Genomic DNA, 25,772 nt, shown 5'->3' with positions numbered 1-25,772 from the left:
AGAAGTGTTAATCTGTCACGGTCTCATTTTGCTAAAATAATTACTGGCATTTATGTAACATGTTAAATATATTTATTTGAGCTTTATCACAATCCTTGAGGTAAATATTTACTACATTCTGTAGATGAGAAAACCTCCACTAAAGGAAGATTGTTATTGGACCTAGTTTTCTGGTTATTTCACACAACTAGAAAGTATCAGCAGTGGGATTCAAACTCAGGCCTCTTCCTGCTCAAATTCCATTATATCTTACTGCCTCTCTAAAAGCAGAAAATCTAATTCTTTGGATGCCTTACAAGGACATCTTTCATAAGAGACAAAGAAAGGAACTTTGTTCTACCCCCTACAAAAGAAGAAATGATTTGTAAAGTAAAAGAGTTAGGAATCCTGGGGAAAAGTTAGTGTATCATTTTAGAATTTTTAATAAAGGAAGAGAGCACTGATAGATGCATAAACATAAAAAGGAAGCAGTTATCAAAAGTTCAAATGAAAGATGTTTATGATGCTAAAGGCAAAGAGTACAAAAAGGAAAGATGACTCAAGAAGAAATGGATACACTAACAATAAATTTTTAAAATTGGAGATGATCCTAGTAAAGGAGAAAAGGGAATGACTTCTAAAAATAAAAATATGGCTACATAAGATACTCTCAGAAAGATAAGCATGTAACCAAGGAAAAATACAGTGACACCTGCAAGGATATTAGGAAATCTAAAACCAAAGTAAGATGTATGGGACTACCTGCCATCTAGGGGAGGGGGTGGAGGGAGGGAGGAGGGAAAAGCTGAAACAGAAGTTTTTGCAAGGGTCAATGTGGAAAAATTGTCCATGCATATGTTTTGTATATAAAAAGCTATAATTTAAAAAGTAAGCTAAGATTTGTGGAAAAAAAGCTAAAAAATAACCAAAAAACTTTGTTAAAACTAAGTTCAGAAAGAAAAGTGAGGGCTGGACCAATAGAGCAGATTATAAAGTTTTAGTATATAACAGAGAATCAATCACTTTACTCTTAGCCTGCTTGAATATTTCCTACCCAAGAGACTGATTAGGATTAAGAAATAATTGAAACTCAAAATAGGTATGGAGATATAAAGTAGAGAAGATCTCTCTTAAATGAATTCAAGTCAGCAGGCCCAAAAATATATATATATATATATATATATACACACATATATATATATCCTAGGATGTTAAAAGAACATATCAATGTGATTAGTGACACTGAGTAATTAAGAATAGACAAGGTTTAAGAAGCCTGCAGACAAATGTAGTTTTGATTTTCAAAACAATCATAAATTCTAAAAACTCCCAATCAGTTGATAGTCTGTCAACAGCAAAATTCTAAAACTAATTATGAAACAAAAAAGATTTTCAGCATTTCAAAAATGAAGCAGTGATTACTAGAATTTAGCATTTGGTTTACCAAAAAAAGCCAAATCAACTTCATTTTTTGTTATTAGAGTGTCATGTCAGGGAATGTTTTCAGTGTATCTTAAATTCAAGGCCTCAGGATTATTGTATTTTCATTGAGCTTTAACAAATGGATAGGAAAATTCAACAGGCAGAGGTGGTAGAGAAAATGACATTCTGTACATAAGGAGCTATAACATATGTGGAGACAATTAGTATGAAAAGACTGAAAAAATAGATTGGCCCCAGATTATGGAAAAGAGAGCATAAGGATGTTGGATTCTATTACTGACATTTCAGGATTGCTTAAAGAGGAATGTTCTAATTAGTTGAATAATCAAAAATGATTAATATGTCTTATGGAGGGTGATCTTTAGTAGAGTGCCTCAGAGAACTTTCAAATAAGATAAATAATATCAAATAAGAATTATCATCTTGGATAAAAAGATGTGTTTATAAAATACGAAGATGTCACAAATGGTTTTAATGAGTAGACTACAAGATGTGATGAGCAAATAAGAGATCTAGCAGTGTCCTAGAAAAACATGAGGAAGGAAAAACCACTATCACTTAGAGAAATGAGAGATAGTTTCAAGAACCTAAAGCATATTAGGGGTGAACCAAATTTAACATGATAAATCCCTGCATTTAGATTTTTTAAATTAGTTACACAAGGAAAGGACAAGGAAAAAATAGATTGACAATTCATTTTGGATAACTGATGTAGCAGTTTCTAGAATAAGTTAACAGACTACATTAAAACATAAGTATAGAAATTTAGAAATGAATAGGCTTTTTGTACTGCACTGGTAGGAACATGACTGGAATATCTTGGTAAATTTGGTGCATTATCTTTTTAAGAGTTGGTACACTATCTGAAAATTTTGTAAGGAACAGTTGAAAGAACTGAAGAAAACTTGATTAATCTTCAAACCTATAAAGGCTGACAAGTAAAAAAAGGTTTAAATTTTAATATATAGAGAGCATATAACACATACAGTATAGGGTTGTTGTTTTTTTTTATCTGAATGCAAATGTAACATCATCTCTGAGAACACCAACATTGGTGGGTTGGGACCTCCAAAGGGCAACTGCTACTCCCAGGTTCCAGACAATAGTCTGTGGATCTGCACTTCTACTACAATAGCTCATGAACCCTCAACCAATGTTGCTTCCCAATAATAGTAATCCAGTAGACGTAATTCATTGTTGTCAATAGCATTTAATAAAATAATAAAAATAGGGGCTCATATTCTCTCAAAAATAGCATTTATGGATAGTAGGCTCAAGTTTGGCAAATAATGATAATGTGGGGAATACACGTGGCCAAGGAAAATAGCAATTACAGATGTGTCTCTCTTTTAATGTAATTATCATGAAGGCTGCCCACTTTACCTTGGGTTCTGAGTGGGGTTCCAATGTTTCAATCCTCTTCACAACTGAACTTGTGATTGTCAGAGTTAGCTCAAGTCCCTATCTGTTCTGTTCTTTGCTTTAAGAGAGCATGCTCCTTGAAGCTGCTTCTGGCCACAAATTCGTGCCTTTCCTCATGTCTGTCAAAGAGACTATGTCTCTCTGCTTCCTCAGGTATCAAACTTCTGAACTGACTTTCCAACTGCTTGAGAGGGGTGCCTCTTTCCAAATGAGTTCCTCTCTAGATATCATGACCACTGGGGCAGTGGAGGAGGGAAATAAAATCTCTCTCCATCCCCTGCACATTTCCTTCTCACAGACCTTCCACAACTGTTCATTCTTACTAAAATCTCAGATTGATGGGACATATTTTAAGGATCAAGGGTTCATGACTTCAATGACATTGTTTTTTGCTCGGTCAATCAGAAAAATATATACTGTAAGGATAAAAAGTGTTACGATCCCATGATTGTATCAACTGAGATGGAAGGGTAACCAAAACTTTCTAATTACACTGTTGAAAAATGGGCCAGCCTGGGAAGTAGGGTGTTCATTGCCTAAAAAAAAAATTAAGCATTCAAGAATGTTACATTATTCCTACTCATGAAAGAGGTTTAGACAAGATGGATTAAGGTCCCGTAAAACTCAATCCTAGAGCTTCCAGATTGATTATGGGAGATCAGGATAAATTGATACTTTTAAAAGAAGGAAAGGAAGGAAAAACCTGTTTTAGAAAAAACCAGCTTTAGAATATGAGTTCAGCTTTAAACACGTTGAGTTCAAAGTGAAGATAGAATATGTAGGTGGAAATATGAAGGTAGTAGTAGTGGCTAGAGCTTAGGAAAAAAGAACTAGAGCTATGTGGAGGTTGCTTGCCCACATAGGAAAGTTGAAACCTTGGGCAGCAGATGAGGATGAGGGAGACACTGAATAGGAAAACACAAAACTGGGACTGGTTTTTATGGTAAACCTACATTTAGGGCTAAGGAGGCCTAAAAAAAGGAATGAGAAGTTAGTATGATGGAAGCCAAGAGGAGAGAATTTCAAATAGGAATGATTGTCATGTGCCACAATTATCAATATTCTCCCATCTTTCCAGAGCCTAATGATAACTCCCATTGTTCCCTAGGTTTCATTTTCTATCCTTGCCTCGTCACCTTTTTTTTTTCCTTTTTAGTCTCATATTTTTATTTCCCTTCTCTCTACAGGGGGCAGTGCTGAAAATCGGCCCGTCCTTCGCTACAGCAAGGAACAGCGACCAACCACCCTGCCCATCCAGCCTTTTGTGTTCCAGCACCATTTCCCTAAACAGCTGCCCAAGACCAGGGCTTTACACAGTCTCTCCCAACTCTACAGCCTCTCTGGCAGCAATCGTTCACAGGCACCTGTCCTGCTGGCTCCCACCTCCCAGGGTTCTGTTCTGGCCCCCTCAGCACAGGCGGCTGCTCCTGCTCCCCGAACAGTGGATGGAGCTGCTTCCCTCTCTGAAGAAAGCACCAGAAAGGCTGCACCTGACCCAGACACCTCTCGGCCATCCCCTCTGGGAAGCTATTCTCCCATCCGGAGTTCAGGCCCCTTTGGGACCAGCACCGACTCTTCCTCTGCCTCCGGTTCTCCCCCTGAGCACGCTGTGGATGGCCCCCCACCACGAAGCCGCTCCTGCCCTGCCGCAGCCAACCTGATCCCTGTCCGGCAGGCCCTGATGCCTGGCCCCACCCCCCAGCTGGAGGCCCCAGAGAGGCTGCCACCAGAGCCCAGCCCATTACTCTCTGAGTATCGACTCCATGGGGCAGGCAACCTGTCCCACCTGGGTCCCACAGGACCTAGCCTGAGCAGAGCTGAAAGCCTAGCCCGGGGAGGTGGTGAGGGCAACATTACATCCCGGCTTAGTAAGGGTACTAAGCATGCGTCTCCAACCTCCCCCAGCAATGCCTACACCCCCAACATACCCTGGAATAGCTCTTCGCCTTTCACCTGGGTGGTCCTTTGAGGGATATCTCCATGGGGCTCTCCTACCCTTGAGTTCCACAGGGTCCATGGGGCAACAATCCAGGGGGTGAAAAGTGCTGGTAACTGTAGCTAACTTTTCTTTCTCATTCTACCATGCCACAGCCAACCACCTATCCCCTCAAGCTCTCAAGTGGCGAGAATACAGACGAAAGAACCCACTAGGGCCACCAGGGCTTGGGGGAAGCCTGGACCGGAGGCCCCAAGAGACTCGACTGGCCCGAAGAAATCCTCTGTTTGAGTTCCCTGGACCCCTCAATGCTGCAGGTCACTTGCAGTGCCGCCTAAATGGTACATGCACCAATGAGGAGGTGTGTGTGGACTTTGTAGCTGAAAGCTTGAGAGGAGGCAGGAGATGGGGCTGTCAAGCCAGCCCCAGGAGCACAAATTTCACATGAGACATTCCCTACGGAAGGAGCAACAGGAATAAGTCTATTTATCGTGAGATAAGGGTTGGGGGAAGTAAATAGGTGCAGGTCAGCAGCATCAGGTTTGGGATCAAAAAGTTAGTTGGTTGTCTCTCCCACCCTCCTTCCAGGTCAAGCAGCGAAGCAGTTGCCATTGAATCATGCCGACTTCTTCTCTGACCCCTTCTCCTTGGCTGAGAAGCCACCGGCTGAGTTCTGTCTCTCCCCAGATGGCAACACAGAAGCTGTCTCAATTGATCTGCTACAAAAGAAAGGTAGGAACCTACCCCCATCCTTGTCTCCACTTGAGCCAGAGGTATTGCTGTCAATAACACATCTTACTTCCATCTTAAACAGAAGAAATCCTTGTCTTTCCACAAGCCCCCTAGATCTCCAAGGTTTATCCTTATGGTGACTGTTCTTGGACAATGTTGGAAGCCGAGTTACTGTGTTTGGGGGTCTCCAACATTATAACCACTTTTATCTTTTCTCCAGGACTGGTGAAGGATGTTAACACTGCTGTGGATCTCATTGTGGCACATTTTGGCACAAGTAGGGATCCTGGAGTTAAGGTATGGGAACAATTGAGAGAGCCTCAAAATCTCTTGTGTCCCTATGTCTTCTTCACACCTCCTTACTGTTTATTCCTTTCTCAGGCCAAGCTGGGAAACAGCTCTGTAAGCCCCAATGTAGGTCACCTAGTGCTGAAGTATCTATGTCCAGCTGTTCAGGCTGTGCTGGGTGATGGGCTCAAGGCCTTCGTGCTGGATGTCATCATTGGGCAGCGCAAAAACATGCCCTGGAGTGTGGTTGAAGCTTCCACACAACTTGGTATGGGGCAGGGGAGTGGAAGAGCTTGAAAGAGAAACAGAGGCGGGAGGGAAATGGCTAGATTTAGGAGTTCAGTATTTTTGAGACCAAATATTTTTCATTCCTCTCAGGCCCATCCACCAAAATTCTGCATGGCCTCTACAACAAGGTCAGCCAGTTCCCAGAGCTTACTAGTCATACTATGCGCTTCAATGCCTTCATTCTTGGCCTTCTCAAGTAAGTACACAGGGACATATATACATAAACACCCAGACCACCCCTACCACTTCTGAATATGAGAATTCCTGGACAGATCACTAATACTCCTTCCTTCATGAGCCACAGGGTTGACATTTAAGTATTTAAGTATTCCTTTATAATTTAATAATTTATAATTTTCAACATTCACCCTTTTTTCCCCCTCCCAAGCGCAATTGCTTCCAGCAAGCAATCCAAGACAAGTTGAACATGTGCCATTCTTTTAAAATAATATTCATCATTCTGCTGCACACACATGCAAAATCATATTCAAATATAGTTACTGTGTACGATGATTCTGCTCATTTCATCTAAGTCTTTCCAGGCTTTTTCTAAAATCAGCCTGCTCATTGCTTGGAGCCCTATAATGGAGTAGGGAGGAATAGATTTGAACTCAAGTTTTCCTGACTCAGTGGATAGAGTCCCATCTAGCTGTCACTCATCTGTAATCTGAGTTCAATCCCTATCTAAGATCCATTGGGTCCTACACTGTCCCCTGGACTTTTTAGTTTGCCCACTTATTCACTTCACCTTTATCCTAGTGCTACCCCCCATTAAAGTTTCACTTGTTTCCATGTTTGTTGTAGATGGGCTCTGGATCATTGGGTTGCCATATTTCTTTCTTCCTCATTTATTCACATGTCATTCACATCACCCTGTTCATAACTACCCTCCCTGCTCTTAAGTGACTGAATGTCTCCTGATCTTGGTGCCCCCTCAGCTCTCACCATTCGCCAGCAGTCTTTTAAAACACCCTCTGTACAACTAGAGTGTTCAAAGCTTAAACCTCTACTTATCTCCCTTCAGCATTCGTTCCCTGGAGTTCTGGTTCAATCATCTTTACAACCATGAAGGTAATACTGTCCCATCCCTTGCAAAATGCCCATCACCCCAAAACTTTAAGACTCTGCACTGTAGCCTTTATCACCAAGCAGCCTTAAGCAGAGACTGTTCCATGTTCTCCAGCCACAAGCCCAAGACTTTTTAAAGCTGTGACTCTTCAGAACCACTGCAGGCCTGTGGGGGAGGGGGAGGGTTGTTCTCCAAAGTCTCCTGTGCCATGGTATATGCCTCCCCTGCCTTCTTAACCCAAGTCTGTGTCCGGATGCCTTCCCCATCCTTCCCTCTCCTTACAGATATCATTCAAGCTCATTACCAGCCATGGGGTTTCCTGAGTGCAGCTCACACTGTGTGTCCAGGATTGTTTGAAGAGCTGCTGCTGCTGCTGCAACCTCTGGCACTGCTGCCCTTCAACCTTGACCTGCTGTTCCAACATCGGCTCCTTCAGAATGGCCGGCAGCAGCAACAGCAGAAGGAGCTGCTCCGAGTATCCCAGGGACTGCTTCTCTCAGCCCACTCCACTCTGCAGCTGGCACGTGCCCGGGAACAGGAGAGCCATGGGGGCACAGATGGGGCAGCCCCAGGGGAGCGGGTGAAAGGGGTGGGTGCTCCAGCAGGAGGGGAAGAGGAAGAGAAGGTGGCGGAAACGGTAGCAGAAGTACAAGCAGGTGCAGGGCAGGGTGGGCGGGCACGAAGTGGGCAGGCTGGCTGGTGGTACCAGCTCATGCAGAGCTCCCAGGTCTATATTGATGGCTCTGGTGAAGGCTCCAGATTTCCCCGGAGCAGTGAAAAGAAGAAAGTAGCAGGGGGCTCCCAGGCTCCACCTCCCCGAGAAGGTGTGGTGGAAGGGGCTGAAGCCTGTCCCACTGCTGAGGAAGCTCCCAGCCGGGAGAGGGGTTGGCCTTTCTGGATGGGGAGCCCCCCAGACTCTGTGTTAGCTGAGCTGAGGCGAAGCCGGGAGCGTGAAGGGCCTGTAGCCCCCCAGGGAGGCAGTGAGGAGGGGACCCAGCAGGAGTCCACTTCCGGAGGTATCAAGTGGGGACACCTGTTTGGCTCTCGGAAGACCCAGCGAGAGGCACGCCCACTCAATAGGTAAGAGCAGTTACAGGACACAAGGGGAAGGGACAGGGCAAACTTGAGGGAATGGAACTTTGGAGTACTAACACAAATTGTTCTCCCTCCCCCCCAGGCTGCCCTCAGACTGGCTAAGCCTAGACAAGTCAGTGTTCCAGCTGGTGGCGCAGACGGTAGGTGCCCGCCGAGAGTCAGAATCGAGGGATGGCCCTGAAGAACCACCTGCCCTAGACTTGCCCCCTAACTTGCCCTGGTGAGCAGGGGAAGAGGTGGGAGTGGGGATGGATAAAAGGGCCACTGGCTCCAGTGGATTTGACTTGTGTTTTTTTTCTTTTTCTCTCCAGCGAGGTGCAAGCGCTCTGCCACCATCTGGCCACAGGGCCTGGGCAACTGAGCTTCTGCAAGGGGGACGTCCTGCGGGTGCTGGGACCGGCTGGGGGTGATTGGCTTAGGTGCGGCAGAGGCTCCGACACTGGCCTGGTGCCCCTCGCCTATGTGACACCGGCTCCCACCCCAACCCTTACCCCCAGGGGTACTCAAGATTGAGGCCCCCTGTGCATGCTGGAGCCCTCCAGGCACCTTCACTTTCCCTAGGGACCCAGAGCCCAGGATGGGCCACAGACTTGGCTCCCCCCAGCCTGATGGGAGCTGAAGAGCCATGCCTGTCTCCCCATGCCTGCCCTCCCCATCTGCTCTGTATTCATTAATCCCTCATAATCTGTCCCAGTGACCTTAGCCCGACCACTCAGCACTCACAACCCACCACCTACGCCCACCCTCTAAGAGGACTAGGCCCTGGGATGCCGAGACTTCCTGCCCCCAGCTGTGAGGCTAGGGTACAAAGAGAGGGGTTGTGCCATGGGGGCACTGGGCTGGGCAGTGCTGTGGAGAGGGGAGAGTAACAGTATTGGGGGCCAGCCCCTCCCAGGCCCCCCCAGCTGTAAATAGGCTGTTGCCAACACCCTGGCCATATGGGGGAGGGCCCGGGCCAATGTTTATTTATTATTTATTTATTATGCATATTAATAAAAAAGGTGCTCAGCCTCTGTCCCTGCTCCTCCCCCATCTCTCCCCAATCAGAGTGTAGGGGAAAGAGGAATGTTAGAACTGCTTCTAGAAGTTTCTGAGGCCCAGAGCTTCATGGGAGTCCCATAAGTATGAGCACACTGGAACTTAGCCAAGGAAAGCTGTCAGAGCAGACACACTAAATGGAGAGATCATGGTTTAGGGGTGTTCTCTCAGTAAGGCTCTGCCTAGAACTTTAAATCTTGAAGAACCTCTCTCAGATCAGTCATTGGATCTTTAGTAAAATTTTTTGGTGTCTCAGATTGGCTCCTTGTGGAGCTGATGTGCCATCCACCCCATCTGATATTTTAGAGCAGCTCCAACTTGCTTTAACTCTGGCTTTTAGGACCTTTGTCGTCCTGTCCCTCTAGCTCCCCAGTCCGATTCAGATTTCCATTCCAGGTCTCACCTGGTACATAATCCCTATAACAGGGCACCATGCCTAAATTCTTTAAGTAGGTCTTGGAAAGACTGGGAAGACGCTTTTGGTCCCTCTGTCCCCTGGCCCCTGGGCACATCTGCCCAAATTCCTGAAGAGCTTGATTGGTGAGGACAGGAAAACTAGAGCCAAAATGAAAACGGGCTCGGGGCACAAATCCAGTAAACCCTGTGAGGAAAGAAAGGAACATTTAATATCTAGATATAATGAGAAGGGCTCTCTTCTCTTCTCCCTCCCCCATCACCTCCTACCATACCCATTCTTCACCTGAGATGAAGAACTTCTCAGGATCTCTGTCATCCATGGAATAGGGGGAGGCCTGAGGAGACACCAAAGGAGATTGGGGACAGAATCAGAGTATCTGGCCTGTGACACACACACATCCCTTAGGTTCATGGGGAGCAAAGATCCTTGGGCAGCTTCCCACAAGAGAGTAAGAGATGAAGCCCCACTCCCCTTGCCACCCTTGTCGATCTCCCAGCCTTTTGGTCAGAGCCCCTCACCTTTGGTTTTTGCTCTGACTTCAGTTCCAGCTTCAGATGCTTCTCTGATTCCTTCTCATCCTCTGCCTTAGGCTCCAGTTCTTTCTTCTCAGCCTCCAGCAGTTCTTTATATCCTGTACCTAGATGGCTAGTAAAGTCCCTCAAAGCTTCAGCCCAGACCTGGGTGCATCTCTTGGCAAAGATGTGCTGAGACCGGGGCACAAAGCCTGGAAGGTCATATTGAAGGAGATGATTAGGGAGTCCCAACATCCCCAGGGAAAAGGAAGAAGTGAATGCCCTTTCAAGGCATGCTAATAATATTGAGGGCATGTGCCTATTTCCTTGGGGTGTGGAACGGGGAGGAATGAGTATCATATGTCATTTCCCCCAAGGGGATATCTGGATATCAGATATGCCTTTGAGATAGCTGTACCTGTGTACCCTGGGATCATATTGGACTTGATCCTCTCATATCCGTGGAAAGAATGCTTGATCGGGGGCAGAAGCATGCGATGGGCAGGGGGCCAGGCTAAGTCAGAGGGGCCAGACAGCAGCAGCTGTGCAGTCAGTTGTCCATAGGTCTTCCCCAGGCTGAACCCAAGGTGTGGGCAGTGTCCAGTATACCTATGGTATAGGGTTCATGCATTCAGTCCCCCCTCCCGTTATCCCCCATACACTTGTGGCAAACGTACATTGCTGATGATCTCTACATGTATTGGGTATCCCCTATTACACTACACCACCCCCTTTTCAATATGTATATCCCAACTGTTCCTTATTTTACAAGGGACAGGTGGGCATGTTGGGCTTTTCGTTTGTTTTCAGTCCAGTGGCCATGTTCTCCAGCTGTTACCAAGGAGATGACAACACGCCACTGGGAATGGGGGCCAAGAGATTGCCATCACAATTTTCCTGCCACACTGTCCCTACCCCCCTAGCTTGTCTTCTAGACCTGGTATCTCCAGTTTAGTTAACCACCCCCACATCATCCATCCTCAGCTCCCTCCCCAATCCACCACACCATCTTCTGAAGGAGTTCTTAGTGGAGACCCCTACTTACCCTGGGATGTAATAAGGAACCCGGGGTGGTAGCCCTGGGGGGAAGGCAGAGCTGGCCATGGCCCTGGACCAGAAAAGAGCCTTCCCAGTCAGGCTCTGGCCTCTGTGTGTGCGTGGGGTGTCCAGGGCTGCGAGGCAGGGCCAGGAGGAGTGGGTGGAGCAAGGGGCCGGACTTAAGACGAGAGACAGGTTGCCTGGGAATCGCAGACAACAGACCCCTGTGAAACAGCACATCTGCCCCACCCAGCCCAGGGTCGGTCAAACCCTGACGCAGACAGCGCCTTATTTGAGGCTGCGGGGATGAGCATTATTCCTTGCTGTCAGAAAACCTTCGTTTACTCACAAATGATAGAAAATGCATCAAAGGCTTTTTGTAAATCCATGCATTATCAGAGCACACAGAAAATTTCTTTTGTCTTTAAGTCAACCGAGTTGGAGAATACCTTTTACAGGGAGAGTGGATAGGAGCTGGACCAGATACATAGTTTGTGTCTTTAGAGAGGCCTTAGGATCTGATTCAGTGTGAAAGAATACTATTTGAGAGGCAAAAGAAGAAAAGGTAGAAAAAGACAGGAAGATGAAGCTGTGAAGGGTTGAGTGACTTTACTTTTTGTGATTACACATAGTTCAACAAGAGATTAGAGGGTGTTTTATCACCAATTATGACACTTTGTAGGGATAAAAAGTATGAGCGCATAAAACATTTGTGCAACTTTGTATTGGCACTAAATGCCAAAAATTAATGGTATATAGTACAATAGGAGTAAGCACTGAGTAAGGATTTAGGTGGGGCAGCCAGGTGGCAAAATGAATAAAGCAGATCATCTAGCTAGTGTCAGGGAAACTCGACTTCCTGAGTTCCCATCCAACCTCAGACACTTTGTATCCCTGCACAAGTCACTTTGTGACAAAGCCCTCTTTGTCCCAGTTCCTCAACAGTAAAATGAGCCATAAAAGGAAATGGTCAACCAATCCGGGATCATGAAGTCAAGTCAGATACAACTGAAAAATGAAGTGTGAAGAGGTCTTGAGAGAATGTAAGGAAGCTTTTTGGATTCTGGGAGAAAGAAGAGTTCATGACCATACAGTGGAGGATTTGCCTTGAGTCATACCCCATTCACAACTGGGAATGAACCCCAGTTCATTCAACAGAATTGAATACTAAGTTCAGTTGGTTCTGAAAGCCACAATTTTTAAGACCACTGAGAGGCTGAGGAGAAGCTTCACCAGAATGGTAAAGGGTCTTGAAAACTCATGGGGAGCATGAGACTGTGTCTGGGTTCAAGTATTTGAAGGGCTGCTGTATAGAGATTACTACACTCTTTAGCCCCAGAAGGCAGAATCAGGAACAAGGTTGAAGTCTCAGAAGGGCAATTTTGGCTGTTTAATGTCAGGGAGAACTTAGAAAAAAATGGGCTGCTTTGGGAAGTAATGAGTTTCTTCTCAGTGAAGGTCTCCAAACAGAGGCTGGGTAGAACATACCACAGACTGCTTCCTTGTGGTATGAGTTGGACTAAATGGACTGACTAGAGAAATCATCTGTGACGGCTGCAAGTTCTTTCTATTTGGAGAGTGCTCCATATGACTGACACCTGGAAATCTGAGGACTTCCCTAAACTCGCAGACACTATCTACTGGGTTACCAAATGGGTGCCTCTCGTGCTACCAAGCCATACGAGAGAAAACGGAAGCAAGCAAAAACTGGCCCTGGCTCAGTATTGGTCTAGAGAATTAAATGAGCTATTTCTCAAAATTAATGAAACATAGGAAATCTCTAGTTCTGTCCCCACCCTACAAGTGACCTTTCAGAATGTCAAACAGCATTCACAAGGACATTGATCATCAGAATACCACAGGCAACATAGTGAAGCCTACTGGCTCCAAGGAAAATGCAATTAGAATTGTTACATCCTCTCACGTGAACTCCACCTTAGCTTCAACCTGCACTTGTACATTATATTGGACATCTGGAGTTAGGTTCGGATCCCTATCTCTGTAAAGTATCTTTTGTGCAACTTTCAGCAAGTAGGCCACTTGAACCAGATACTATATGAGGGCTCTACAATGCAGGAGTCTCAAAATTATCAGCAAATGTTTGGTTTGTATACCTATATACCAGGATCATGTAAAAAAGTTTTTTTTTTTTTAATTTAAGCCTTGATCTATCTATACCTTTTATAAGATAAAAGCAGTTGAATTCAATGGCTTTCTAAGGTCATTGCTGAGTCTTTGCTTCTAAGAATCCTCTTCCCCTCCATCTCTCCTGCCAGTGAGATTTTTCACTCCCTAACACTCTGAATCTACCTTGACTTCATTCAGCATTCAGAGTCTCAAGGCATGGTGGATCTGTGAAATGAGTTGTCCTGTGAGTTATCCTCTGTGGTCAGCTCTCCCTGACCATCAGGACCAGTAGCTGCAGCCCTGTAATTTCCACTCTACCCCAGAATCCAACTGCAAAAAGTCTAATGCTCTTGCCCAAATAGTGGTGTGCCAAGTGCTTCAGTCCAAATGCAGAGGTTCTCTGCTCCCTGGTTTTGCATGATAGGAAGATTTTTTTCAAATACAAAGGAAAGGAGAGAGAAAATCCTCTTTTGGAACTAGTGTCCAAATCTTGTTTCTCCCCTAAACATTTCTTCCTGTTCTAGAACACCTCCTTTCTGAAGCAGTACCATCCTCCCTGTGAGTTCAAATATGTTACCTTCCCTCTAAGTTTTGAGATATGACGATTAACCATAACATTCTATGAGACAGAGTCACATACCTTTCCACCCATTTTATAAAGTTAAATATCTTACCCATGGTCATGCAGGTAGCATTAGAAACAAGAGAAGGCAGGTGATTGAGTGCTCTCTCTGTCACCAAATTATTATCCTGAACCCTGAGATAAATAATAGAATAAACAGTTTAGACACAGGTTATACTCACTTCGATACAGAAGGAGAGTCATCTTTATTTCCTACTGATTAAATGCGCCTCTCCATATTGTGATATAAAAGATATAGTAACAATAAGTGCTTCAGAGTCTACTATTAATTGCTTTAAAGGGCATCCATATCCTTTGGGAGGATATTTGATAAAATTGGGCAAAGTCTGGTTGGTATGTACCTTAGATATTGGGAAGAGAAGGTTTAAAAATCAGAGAAAGGATAAATAGGCCTCAGTGGCCTAAAATACTACAAGGGATATTTTAATACACAAGTTATTCTAATAAAGAGAAAGAAGCGATACTGTCTAGGAGAAACTAATGTGGAGGCATAGGAGCTCCACTAACAAATTCTGATCTTAACAAGTTCAGAAGATTAAACAAGAGTGGAAATAACTAATGGATGAGTATAGAATAATGTCAGGAGCACTAAGCCCTAGAATGAGCTTCATGAGACTAACAAACACTGAAAACATCAAAAATATTTTAAAGCTCTTGTAAGAAGAAAATGTAGACTTCTGGCAAAAATTTAGACCATATTATTAAAGAAATAATAGTTTTGTGAACATTGGAAAAGTAGCCAGTGTGGCTTCATCCAGAGCAGGTCATGCCAGATTCTCTCTTTTATTGGAATTACTGGAATGTTGTGGTGGAAGCATAGTATATATCTAAATTGCAAAAAAAAAAAAAAATTCCAATTATCTGAGCAAAATTCAGAAATATTAGGTATAACTACACAGGTAGATGATTTCAAAACTGGTTGACTGAATCCAGAGTAGTTAGCAGTCAATAAGACAGAGTGGTTCCAGTGCTATCCAACTTTTTTGTCAGCAATTAAATAATCCCATAAGGGATAGCTTACACACTAGATAGCAAAAGTCAGAATCCAGGAGTTTACTGGATGACATGGGTCAGGCCTACAATTCAGAAAAAAAAAAATATATATATATATATACATATATATATATGTATATATATATATTTATCATGGCTGCTGAATGGAGGTAGGAAGATATAAGAATAGCCAATGAGAAGATATTGAACTAAGGGGAATGGTTACGTGAATGGAGAGAAGGGGGTTAGGGTTAGGGTTGGCAATTTAGTTGGCAATGGATTAAATATGTAGGGGAAGTGTAAAAGTAGAATTGAGTATAACACCAAGGTTGTAAGCATAGTAGGTGACTAAAAAGACAATAGAGGGGAGAGTTTTCTGGGGGAAAGATAATGAGTTCTATTTTGGAAATATTACATAGTTTATAGCTAAGGTTTTCAAAACACTTTACATAAGTTATCTCATTTGATCTTAACAAACCTGTGGCATAAGCATTATTTATTGTACCTGAAGAAGATTAAATCCCAGCTGTCTAAGGCAGGATTCAAATTCAGGCTAAATGTCATACAGTATCATTCACTGTACTGCCTAGCTACCTGGTCATTTTCAATCTCAGATGTCTCTGGGAACATCCATTTTGAGACATTCAAGAAGCAGTTGATGATGGGTGATTATATATAGTTGAGAAGAGACAATGATATATAGATCTGGGAATCATCTGCATAGATATGGCCATTGACCCACGTGAGCCAAGCATATAAACAAGAGTATGAAAAAGGTCTTCACTTTTTGTGCCATGAACTGCTTTGGCAGTCCAATGAAATCTATAGACACTTTCTCAGAATAGTATGTTTAATTGCATAAATTAAATATGTAAAATTACAAAGGAAATAGTTATATTGAAATATAGTTACACTTTTATGGATCCTAAGTTCAAAACTCTTGGCATAAGCAAAAAAAAAAAAAAAAAGATGGTCCAGGACAGAACCATTAGAGATTGACTCAAGGTAGTGAGTGGTGTTTTTTTTTTTTTTTTTTAAGGATAAGGGATACTTGAGTTGTTTGTAGTAGGCATGAAGGTAAAAGCTCAGTTAAATAGGAAGATATTAAGAATTAAGAGAGTAGGAGAAATTTTCTGGAGAAGTTCGCAGAGAGTGAGATGAAGGCTGCATGTAGAAGAGTTGGCCTTGGCAAAGGGAAGTAATACCTCTTTTTATGAGACTGGAATAAAGGAAGAGATAGAGAAGATGTCTAAATAATATGTGATGAGGAAGAGAAGAGGAACAACTTTCAGCAAATCAGTTCTTTCATTCAGATATGAGATAAAGTCCTCAGCTGAAGGTCAAGGGAGGGAAACTCATGGGAGGATTAAGGAGAAACTAAAATATTTGAAGTAGTTCCTGCAGATTGGGATAGTGAATTAATGATTAGGAAATGAGAGCCCAGTTCAGATCAGATGACACATTTGTAGTAGACTCCATCAACATGGCTTCATTTCCTACAGCTCCTTTCAGCAGATGCATAGGAGCAAAGGAAGATATTGGCAGTAATCTAGAGTTGAGATTTGGCAAGGCATGATTGGCAAAAGAATGTTCTGGGGAGAGCACTAATGGGCTAAAGAAATGGAGATCATAATGAAGACAAAAAATGAGATTTATAAAGTAATATATAAATTGAGGGATTTATATGGTGAGGGATTATAAAGTAAAGGGAAAATGAATAAACAAAAGCAAACAGCTTAAACTAACTCGGACTAAAAATTCTTACTCAAGTATAAGTTGAAAAATTGATCTCTGAGGTCTCTCTCAACTATGAAATTCCATGATTCTGAAGGTATAAAAGTAACACCTCATTATGAAATGAATTAGAACACTGAGCCCTGGTTAAATGTCTGGGGGATCAAGAAGGAGAAGACTTAGAACAATAAAAATTTGACTATTTCACAAATCTGACACAAGCTTGTTCTGGGGATAACCGATGGTCAGGAATAATTTAGGACAAGAATTGGATATGATTCAGAGTTAACTGAATAGTAGTATATAAAGATTATAATGAAAATTAGGGCACCAGGAGGCTATATTATAGTATAAAGATGACTCAAATTCTTCAGGATTATGCCAGTTTTTCAAGCTCTGATAGGTCTTATTCAAATTGAAAAGGCTTCAAATACAGACTCTCAGTGATCATTATGATTTATCTGAAGACCAGATTAGCTAAATTTGAAAAGGAGCATTATTACAAGGGCAGTCTCTCTGGCAGCAATAACTTAACTTTAACCACAGAAATTCATGTGACTAAGGTATATACCAGTAGAGGGAGTTAAATTGTCTTTCTCTGAACCATTGAAGCTTAGTTAGAATTGAGTATGGATTAGATCTGGGATTAAAGGATGAGTGAGGGTTAGCACTATGTTGGCAGTAAGCAAGGGAAAGGAAGAGAAGCAGGTTTGGGAGGAAAAGAGAAGAAGAAGGGCAGGAGATGAGAAAAATGAATGACTATTAGGCAGTGGTATGACTGAGATTGGACTTGAGGCTAAACATGATAGAGCCAGGGAAGGGAGAAAGGTAGAAAGTCAGAGCATGTTATTTAGGGAAACAGGAAACTCAGGAGGATTAGAACTAGAAGGGAACTCAAAAGATCTTTTCCAGTTCTCTCATTTTACAAAGGAAACTTTACAAAGACCCAGAGAAATAAGTTGACTTGTCCAAGGTCTCACAATAAGTAGAAGAGTCAGAACTCAAAATCTTCTGACTCTGTCCAACATTTTTTCCAAAATATAACACTGCCTCCCTTGAAAAATGGGACAACTTGGGCCTGCTGAGTTTGGTTATGTTTGAAATTAAGATCCAAAATAAAAGGAGGGTTATGATATCATTATTATACACACACACACACACAACACATATAATTGGGTCACCCTGACTTGCCTAGGGTCACACAGCTAGGAAGTGTTAAGTGTCTGAGAACAGATTTGAACTCAGGTCCTCCTGACTTCAGGGCTGGTGCTCTATCCACTGTACCACTTAGCTGCCCCTGAGTTACGATATGTTTAAGGGGTGGTTCAAATACTCAGAAAAAATAGGGTGCATATTAGAAGAATTAGGGTGTCCAAAGAGAAGACAAGCAGAGAAAGAGGGCATTAGTTTGGATTAGGACAGGAATTAAGTCACAAATCAGAGATCAAATCTGGACTAAAGTTAGGATATGGAAGAGAGGAGGAGAGGGAAATGAAGAGGGAGAAAGAGTTGCAGATAAAGATCAATAGATAGGTAGGTGGTTAGAGCATGTTTTGAGCTAAGTGCTAGAGATACAAATACATGCTATTTACAGTTCCTGCCCTCAAGAAGTTTTACAAACAAAACATTGATTATACATTAGCCTGAGAGTTAGCAGATTTTCAGAAGGGACACTGAAGAAATGTCCCCACTCTTCAAGGTTCCTTTCTATTTTTCCATTTTTCTATTTCTCCTCATCTACCCCAAACTACTGAGGAAATTGAATGTTTTCTCTAACCCTGTGTCAGCAAAATTTCCTTTAATCAAAGCATGGTGACAATCTTAAAGCTTTACTAGAGAATAAAAGATATATTTAGGATGAGGGCTTCAAAATCTGGAAAAGAGTTGGGACCTAATATACATATTTAAAAAACAGCAATGTGGCTAAGCTGGAAGAAAAAAATGACCTTGACCCTTAAGCTTTCCTTTTCTAGTATGGTTCTCCCCACCACCACCACTACCAACACCCATTGACATTCCTCCCCATCACTATTCATTGGCACTGGAGACCAAAAATGTCTTGGAAGCCTACTATCCTCCACCAATCTGAGTAACCTTTGACCATTCTTTGGAAAGACAGCTTCTGACTTAATTTTGACTATTTACAATTTATCATTTAGAAATTAAATTGGGAGCCATGAGGAATTTCCAACCCTACAACCCTCTGACAAAGACCCCTCGGCCCTTTGGAGACCAGGAATAAAGATTAGAAACATAGGTTTAAGCTCGAAGGTACTGGGTTGGATGGGACTATTCTGTGTTCCAGAGAGCCTGGTTCTCAGGACAATCAATGTCTGGGGAAAAAAAATACTTATCCTGGTAAAACCTTTATGAGCTGGGTGGGGGAAGGAGGTTCCTTAATCTGTAATCTTAAACAGCAGTAGCAGAGCCCAATCTTCCACTTATGACAAAGAAGTAGAAATCATCTTCTTTATGTTACTGGTCCTCTTCAAGAACAAAGGACAAACAGCAACAGAACCTCAATACAGTAACCCTCTTGGAACTAGCAAGTAGAAAAAGAGAATCATCACATCATCTTACATGAGACCATCCAGAGCACCTAACAGAGACTTTGTGCCAATCAAGAACAACAAGGAGTAGACCAAACAAGGACAGCAAAACGGCATCAGTCCTGTAGCATCGCAGGCTCAAATCATTCTTCCACATGTGTGGGACTTGCCCCTTATGCAGGACTCTGTATTTGTGGTTGGCTACAATGTACCACACATATAAACCTCTCCACATGTGTCCTTCGGTGCATCCACTTTTCCCACTAAGATGTGTGTTTTTATTTATAGAAGTATGTCTAAGGTTTTACTAAGAGATGATGCTTATTACTATTTTATTAAATCGTTTTTCTTTTAACTGTATTCTCTGGTTGACTAGTAAAACCTATCAGTGGGAACGTGTGAGCTTGAGTGGCTCTAAATCTAGTTGAACAGCTATGTAGTTCAGTGGATAGAGAGCCAGATCTTGAATCAGCACCTGAATTCAAATCCAGCCTTAGACACTAGTTGTTTGGCTTTGGACAACAAATCATTTAACCCTGTTTAAACAGCCTTCCTTTCCCCGTCTGTAAAATAAGCTGGAGTAGGAAACAACAAGCTAGTCCAATATCTTTGTTATCACAAAGAGGCAGACAACTAAACTGAATGAACAAAAAAGCCTAGTCTTCAACCTAGTGCATCCTTGCTTACAAGCATTTATTAAGCACAGATTGTGTTCTGGGCACTGTGTTAAAACACTGGAGCTACAAAGACAAGCTTTTAAAATTATGGTCCCTGAAGCAATAAACTGGGAAAACATTTTTTACAGTCAAAGGTTCTGATAAAGGCCTCATTTCCAAAATATATAGAAAATTGACTCTAATTTATAAGAAATCAAGCCATTCTCCAATTGATAAATGGTCAAAGGATATGAATAGACAATTCTCGGACAAAGAAATTGAAACTATTTCTAGCCATATGAAAAGATGCTCCAAGTCATTATTAATCAGAGAAATGCAAATTAAGACAACTCTAAGATACCACTACACACCTGTCAGATTGACTAGAATGGAAGGGAAAGATAATGTGCAATGTTGGAGGAGATGTGGGAAATCAGGGACACTGATACATTGTTGGTGGAATTGTGAACACATTCAACCATTCTGGAGAGCAAAAGCTATCAAACTGTGCATACACTTTGATCTAGCAGCGTTACTACTGGGCTTATATCCCAAAGAGATTTTAAAGAAGGGAAAGGGACCTGTATGTGCAAGAATGTTTGTGGCAGCCCTGTTTGTAGTGGCTAGAAGCTGGAAACTGAGTGGATGCCCATCAACTGGATAATAGCTGAATAAATTGTGGTATATGAATGTTATGCAATATTATTGTTCTGTAAGAAATGACCAGCAGGATGAATACAGAGAGGCTTGGAGAGACATACATGAACTGATGCTGAGTGAAATGAGCAGGACCAGGAGGTCATTCAACAACAATACTATATGATGATCAATTCTCATGGACATGGCCATCTTCAACAATGAGATGAACCAAATCAGTTCCAATGGAGCAGTAATGAACTGAACCAGCTACACCCAGTGAAAGAACTCTGGGAGATGACTATGAACTACTTCATAAAATTCCCAATCCCTTTTTTTTTCCACCTGCATTTTTGATTTCCTTCACAGGCTAATTGTACACTATTTCAAAGTCCAATTCTTTTTGTACAGCAAAGTAACTGGACATGTGTGGTTATATATATATATATATATATATATATACATATATATATATATATATATATAGTATTTAACTTATACTTCAATGTATTGGTCAACCTGCCATCTGGGAGAGGGGGTGGGACAAAGTTGGAACAAAAGGTTTTGCAATTGTCAATGCTGAAAAAATACCCATGCATATATCTTGTAAATAAAAAGCTATAATTAAACAAAAAGATTCAAAAAAATAAGTAAAAATAAAAATAAAATTATGGTCCCTGCCTTCAAGAAGCTCTCATTCTAATGGGGGGAGAAAACATGCAAATATATATGTACATTCAAGATATGTACAAGATGAGTTAGAGACATTCAACAGAGGAAAGGCACTGGCAATGGAGAAGAGGGGCCCGATAAAGAACTCTTGCAAGGGAGATACAAGCTGAATCTTGAGGGAAACCAAGAAGTGGAGCTGAACAGGTGGAAAATTCCAGAAATGAGAAATAGCCAGTGAAAAGTCATGGAGTCAGATGGAGTATCATGTATGAGGAACGAACAGACCAGTGTCATTATCATAGAATATTTTCTAAGGCATAACTAGACAGGAAAAATAGCAAGCAGCTAGGTTATAATGGATTTTTAAAAAGCCAAACTGGATTTTAAATTTGATTTTTGAGGAAATAATGAGCCACTGGTTTATTGAGTAGAAAGTAGGATAATATGATCAAACTTTGTGCTGTAGGAAAACCAATTTGCTGGGTGAAGTATGGATTAGAGAAGAGACTTGAGACAGGCAGAGTTCAAGCATAAATAAAGTAATGAAAGCCTGACCATAGCCTAAATATGTTTCAAGAAATCTTAAAAGAAAACTGCCCAGATATCTTAGAACCAGAGGACAAATCGGAAATAGAAAGAATTAACCAGTCACCTCCTGAAATAATGAAATGAATGAAAACAATCAACGGTATCAGCCAAAATCCAGAGTTTCTAGATAAAAGAAGAAATAGTACAAGCAATCAGAAAGAATAAATTCTGAGAAGTTATATTTAGGATCACACAAAATTTAGCAGCCACCTGATAAAGGAGCAGAGAACTTGGAATTCAATATTCCAGAAGGCAAAAGATATGGGCTATAGCCAAGAATAATATTCTTAGCAAATCTGGGTATAATGCTATGGAGGGGGAATGGGTCTTTTAATAAAGGACTTCCAAGCTTGCCTAATGAAAAGATCAGAACTGTGTCAAAATTTTGAAGTGGAAACACAATTTAAAGAAACACAAAGAAAAAAAATAAACAATGACAATTGATTTAACAAGGATAAACTGCTCACATTCAAATCTGGGGATATGACACATGTGCCCTCTCTGATTGCTACATTATTAGGAATCATAAGAGGGAACCCAATTAGAAAAAGCCTGAGAAGGGTTCTGCTATGTCTAGAATGTTAAGAGAAGGGAAGAGGAATACATAGGGGATAAAGGGGGAAGGGAAAGGTAGGGAAAATTAACTAAAGTGGGACATCTATACAAACAGGAGGGTAAATTTCAGTCTCATATAAATTGGTCAGAAGGAAGAATATATACTCTTAAATTCAATAGAAAGATACATTTCACTCAAGGGGGGAGGGGAAGAAGGAAAATCAGAGGGTAGATTAAAGGACTGGTCCTAAGAAAAAATCCTCAAGGATATCCAAAAATGTCTCTTTTGAGGGTGCAAAGAATGGGAGTCAGAGATTGCCCTTAAATTGGGAATGAGCAAATTATGATTTATGTGGTGGAATACTATTTGTTCGGTAAGAAATAATGGAAGAGTTTCAGAAAAGCCTGGGAAGAATTATATAAACAGATGCAGAGTGAACAGATTTATGTAATGGCTACACTATGCTAAAAATTAGTAACTTATCAACATAATTGACCAACCACAATTTCACAGGACTAATTGATGTAATGTGATTTGTGGCCTTCCCTTGCCAACCTCAACATAATGATGAAACATACTACTCACCCCCCGTTACAGGAGTGAAGGACTCCAGAGCGCAGAATAAGACTTTTTTTGGACATGACCAATGTGGAAATTTGTTTTGCGCATACATGTTTGTAATGGAATTTTTCTTTTGTGCTCATGTGGATGGGGGGGTGGACTAGGGGAGGGAGAAGGCAGATTTTACTGACTGGAAAAAAATAATATTAAAAATAATGATCTCATACTTCCCTGGAAACCATATATGTATTAGGTGCTAGCTATAAGGCCAGAAAGATCCAGATTCACTGAGGGCCCAAAGACTCTCCAGCCTGGAGTGCCCGATTGCCTCTTTAATCTCCCTCCCTATCCTCACTTCCAGCTATATTTTCCTCTTTTTCTCCTTATTTCTATGATACTCTCTGTTTCTCTTCATGGTTTGTCCCAGTCACCTTTCTAGATCTGCAACTTTTACAATACCCTCCCCCCTCCCTTTCTCGGTCTTTTTCTCCCGCTGGATTTCGTCGATCTCTCCTAAATTTTTATCTAGACGTTCCTCTTCCTACTCATCCCACGGCCTTCGGGTGGCGGCTCGGATTCTGGCTTTTTCTCTTTCTTTGTCTTGTCTCACCCCGCCCCGCCCCCTTTCATCTTTTTGTCTGTCAGCCTCGGGTTCTCAATTGTTTGTCTCTGTCGGTCTTTACCTCAGCTTTTCTGACCTCCTCAAAGTCTCAGGAGCCCCCTCTTTTGTCTGTGCCCGTCTCCCTCCATCTTGGTCAGTCCCATTTTTGCTGTTACATCTGGTCTGCACTCTATGTCTCCTTTGGTTCCGACACGCCCGGGGTTCCCTTTTCTTGCTTTCTCCCTTTCGTGCCTGATTCGCTCTTCTTCAACCTCCGTCTACTTCTGTGTCTCTGTACCTGTTTTGCGTCTCTGTCTCTGCCTCCTGCCTCTGTGCTTATCGCGGCTTCTGTGCATCTCTCTCTCTTTTTTTCTTTTTTCTGTCTCCCCCTTATCTGTCTCTCCCGTGTCTATTTCTATCTCCCCCGCGTCTCTTCTCTCCCGTCTATGTCTCTCCCGTGTCTGTTTCCTCCGTGTCTGTTTCTCCCGTGTCTGTCTCTGTGTCTCTCCCGTGTCTGTCTCTGTCTCTCCCGTGTCTGTCTCTGTCTCCCCCGCGTCTGTCTCTGTGTCTCTCCCGCGCCTCTGTCTCTCCCCGTCTGCGGTCTCCCTCCCTGCGCCCTCCCCGCCCCTTCTGCTCTAGCTCTCACCCCCTGAGGGTTCCAGCCGTTGGGCGGGAACGGACTGGAAGCAGCAGGTGGCGCGAGGGCGGAGGTGGACCCTGAGCTTCTGGGGAGAGCCTGCCCAGCAGCCAGTGACATCACCGATTCCCCTTCCACTATTGGCTGCCCCTTCTCTGACCCTGAGCAAAAGAAAGTGGATCCAGGCTGAACTAGATCAAGTTTATCCTGCGACATTTAAGGCGAAGGGGCCCTTGAGAACCGAGCCTGGCACCGGCAACATGGGGAGGGGGCCCGCAGGCAAAAAGGGCTATCAGTCAGGCCCGGCAAGTCAGCTCTGATGGGGGAGGACGACCACCTGTCACCTACGGCTCTCTGAGTGGGAGGGCTCACAGGGAGGAGAGGGGTCACCTTTAGGGAAGGCAACGAGCGAGGGGGAGGAGTCGCGAAGGGTGTGGAATCCCGGCGTGGGGGACCGGAGGGGATACCTACCATTAAGGGGAGGGGTTCACATTGAAGGAGGCCTAACTGGGAGGGGGCTTAGCCCTGAAGGAGAGAAGGGTCACATTAAAGCAAAGTGTCTGGAGGGGGAGCGGAAGCAAGAGGTCAAGGAATCTGGGCAGGAGACAAACCTCTGTCTCCTAAAGGTTCAAGGGGATCCTCCCGCCCCCAACTTTGAGTTGGTGCCTCGGCGGCGTGGAACCACATAGAGGCTCAGGCCGGGTTCAGAATTCAGGGCAAATCCTAGTCCGGTGATGGGACTTGGAAGAATAGGACATTTCATTGCAGGGGAGGGGGGGGGGGGTCAGGACACCAAAGGGATCTGCTTCCCCACTTCCTCTCTTTTATTCGTTTCACAACTACTTGATGACTGTAAAGTCCATCACTTTCCACTTCAGAAAAAGCCAAGGAGAATGGTGGCTTCCTAGTTAGCGCTTAAAAAAAAAAAAAAATAGATCCTAATTTTCAACCATCACTAATAAAGGAAGTGAGCCTCCTTCCCCCCTACCCTTCACCAGGGTAGATGAAGCTCAGCATGATTGACACTGAGATACCGTGAACTGTCAGGGTTAGGAATCCGCAAGAGTCCTGCCTCTGTCACTATTCTGAGTCTATCCTTAGACGAGTCATTTTTGCCCCACACTCCAAAGTTTCCCCATCCACAAAATACTGAAACAATTTGAGATAATGGAAAGGGTGAAGAATTAGGCTAATTCTACCGTTAGACACTTTTCAAGCCTATGGTCTTGGGCAGCTCAACTAAATTCAGTATCCTGATCTCTAAAACGAGAATGAATTATAATGCTTGCACTAGGAGCACTAAGTATGAGTAGAAAGAACTTTACAAAGACTGTAAATGCAAGTTATCCGTAAAATGGGAAGGTTGGGCTTCGGAACTCTGATCAATGAATGCAGTTACCAATTAAAACTTCCGGAGGCTCTCCTTGAAGATGTTTCCCACCTCATGGCAGAGAATAAATGGAGTACTCTAAAACATATATTTTAAGACATTGGCCAATCTCTTGATTTGGCTTGCTTTTATATTTGTTACAAGAGGAAGGGGAGAGATGTGATAGTGATG

The 25,772-nt window shown here is 42.8% G+C and overlaps 2 protein-coding genes across 12 annotated transcripts in view; one reads left to right on the top strand and one right to left on the bottom strand.

Moving 5' to 3' along the window:
* Nucleotides 1–9,265, top strand: part of RUSC2 (RUN and SH3 domain containing 2) — a 90,863-nt gene extending 81,598 nt beyond the window's left edge. For 4 of the 6 annotated variants that reach the window (XM_031945368.1, XM_031945369.1, XM_003761763.4 and 1 more), the window contains exons 3-12: nt 4,032–4,718; nt 4,936–5,121; nt 5,369–5,512; nt 5,733–5,809; nt 5,894–6,068; nt 6,179–6,284; nt 7,113–7,159; nt 7,442–8,237; nt 8,335–8,472; nt 8,564–9,265. In XM_031945368.1, coding sequence (XP_031801228.1) covers nt 4,032–4,718; nt 4,936–5,121; nt 5,369–5,512; nt 5,733–5,809; nt 5,894–6,068; nt 6,179–6,284; nt 7,113–7,159; nt 7,442–8,237; nt 8,335–8,472; nt 8,564–8,765 — 2,558 coding nt within the window. In that variant the 3' untranslated portion in view covers nt 8,766–9,265. The remainder of the gene's footprint in view (nt 1–4,031; nt 4,719–4,935; nt 5,122–5,368; nt 5,513–5,732; nt 5,810–5,893; nt 6,069–6,178; nt 6,285–7,112; nt 7,160–7,441; nt 8,238–8,334; nt 8,473–8,563) is intronic. The other 2 variants (XM_031945370.1, XM_012543057.3) reach the window with 2 other exon arrangements.
* A 240-nt stretch (nt 9,266–9,505) lies between these two features.
* Nucleotides 9,506–25,772, bottom strand: part of FAM166B (family with sequence similarity 166 member B) — a 17,818-nt gene continuing 1,551 nt past the window's right edge. Inside the window, exons 1-6 of one of the 6 annotated variants that reach the window (XM_031945377.1) lie at nt 24,823–24,907; nt 11,266–14,142; nt 10,639–10,829; nt 10,227–10,432; nt 9,991–10,042; nt 9,506–9,891 (exon numbers count right to left, since the gene is read on the bottom strand). In XM_031945377.1, coding sequence (XP_031801237.1) covers nt 9,614–9,891; nt 9,991–10,042; nt 10,227–10,432; nt 10,639–10,829; nt 11,266–11,498 — 960 coding nt within the window. In that variant the 5' untranslated portion in view covers nt 11,499–14,142; nt 24,823–24,907 and the 3' untranslated portion in view covers nt 9,506–9,613. Of the gene's footprint in view, nt 9,892–9,990; nt 10,043–10,226; nt 10,433–10,638; nt 10,830–11,265; nt 14,143–22,997; nt 23,068–23,656; nt 24,083–24,220; nt 24,306–24,822; nt 24,908–25,772 lie in introns of those variants that run through there. The other 5 variants (XM_031945373.1, XM_031945372.1, XM_031945374.1 and 2 more) reach the window with 5 other exon arrangements.

Source organism: Sarcophilus harrisii, chromosome 1 (assembly GCF_902635505.1).
Source record: "Sarcophilus harrisii chromosome 1, mSarHar1.11, whole genome shotgun sequence".
NCBI lineage: Eukaryota > Metazoa > Chordata > Mammalia > Dasyuromorphia > Dasyuridae > Sarcophilus > Sarcophilus harrisii.
This window is presented reverse-complemented; position numbering and strand designations above follow the sequence as displayed.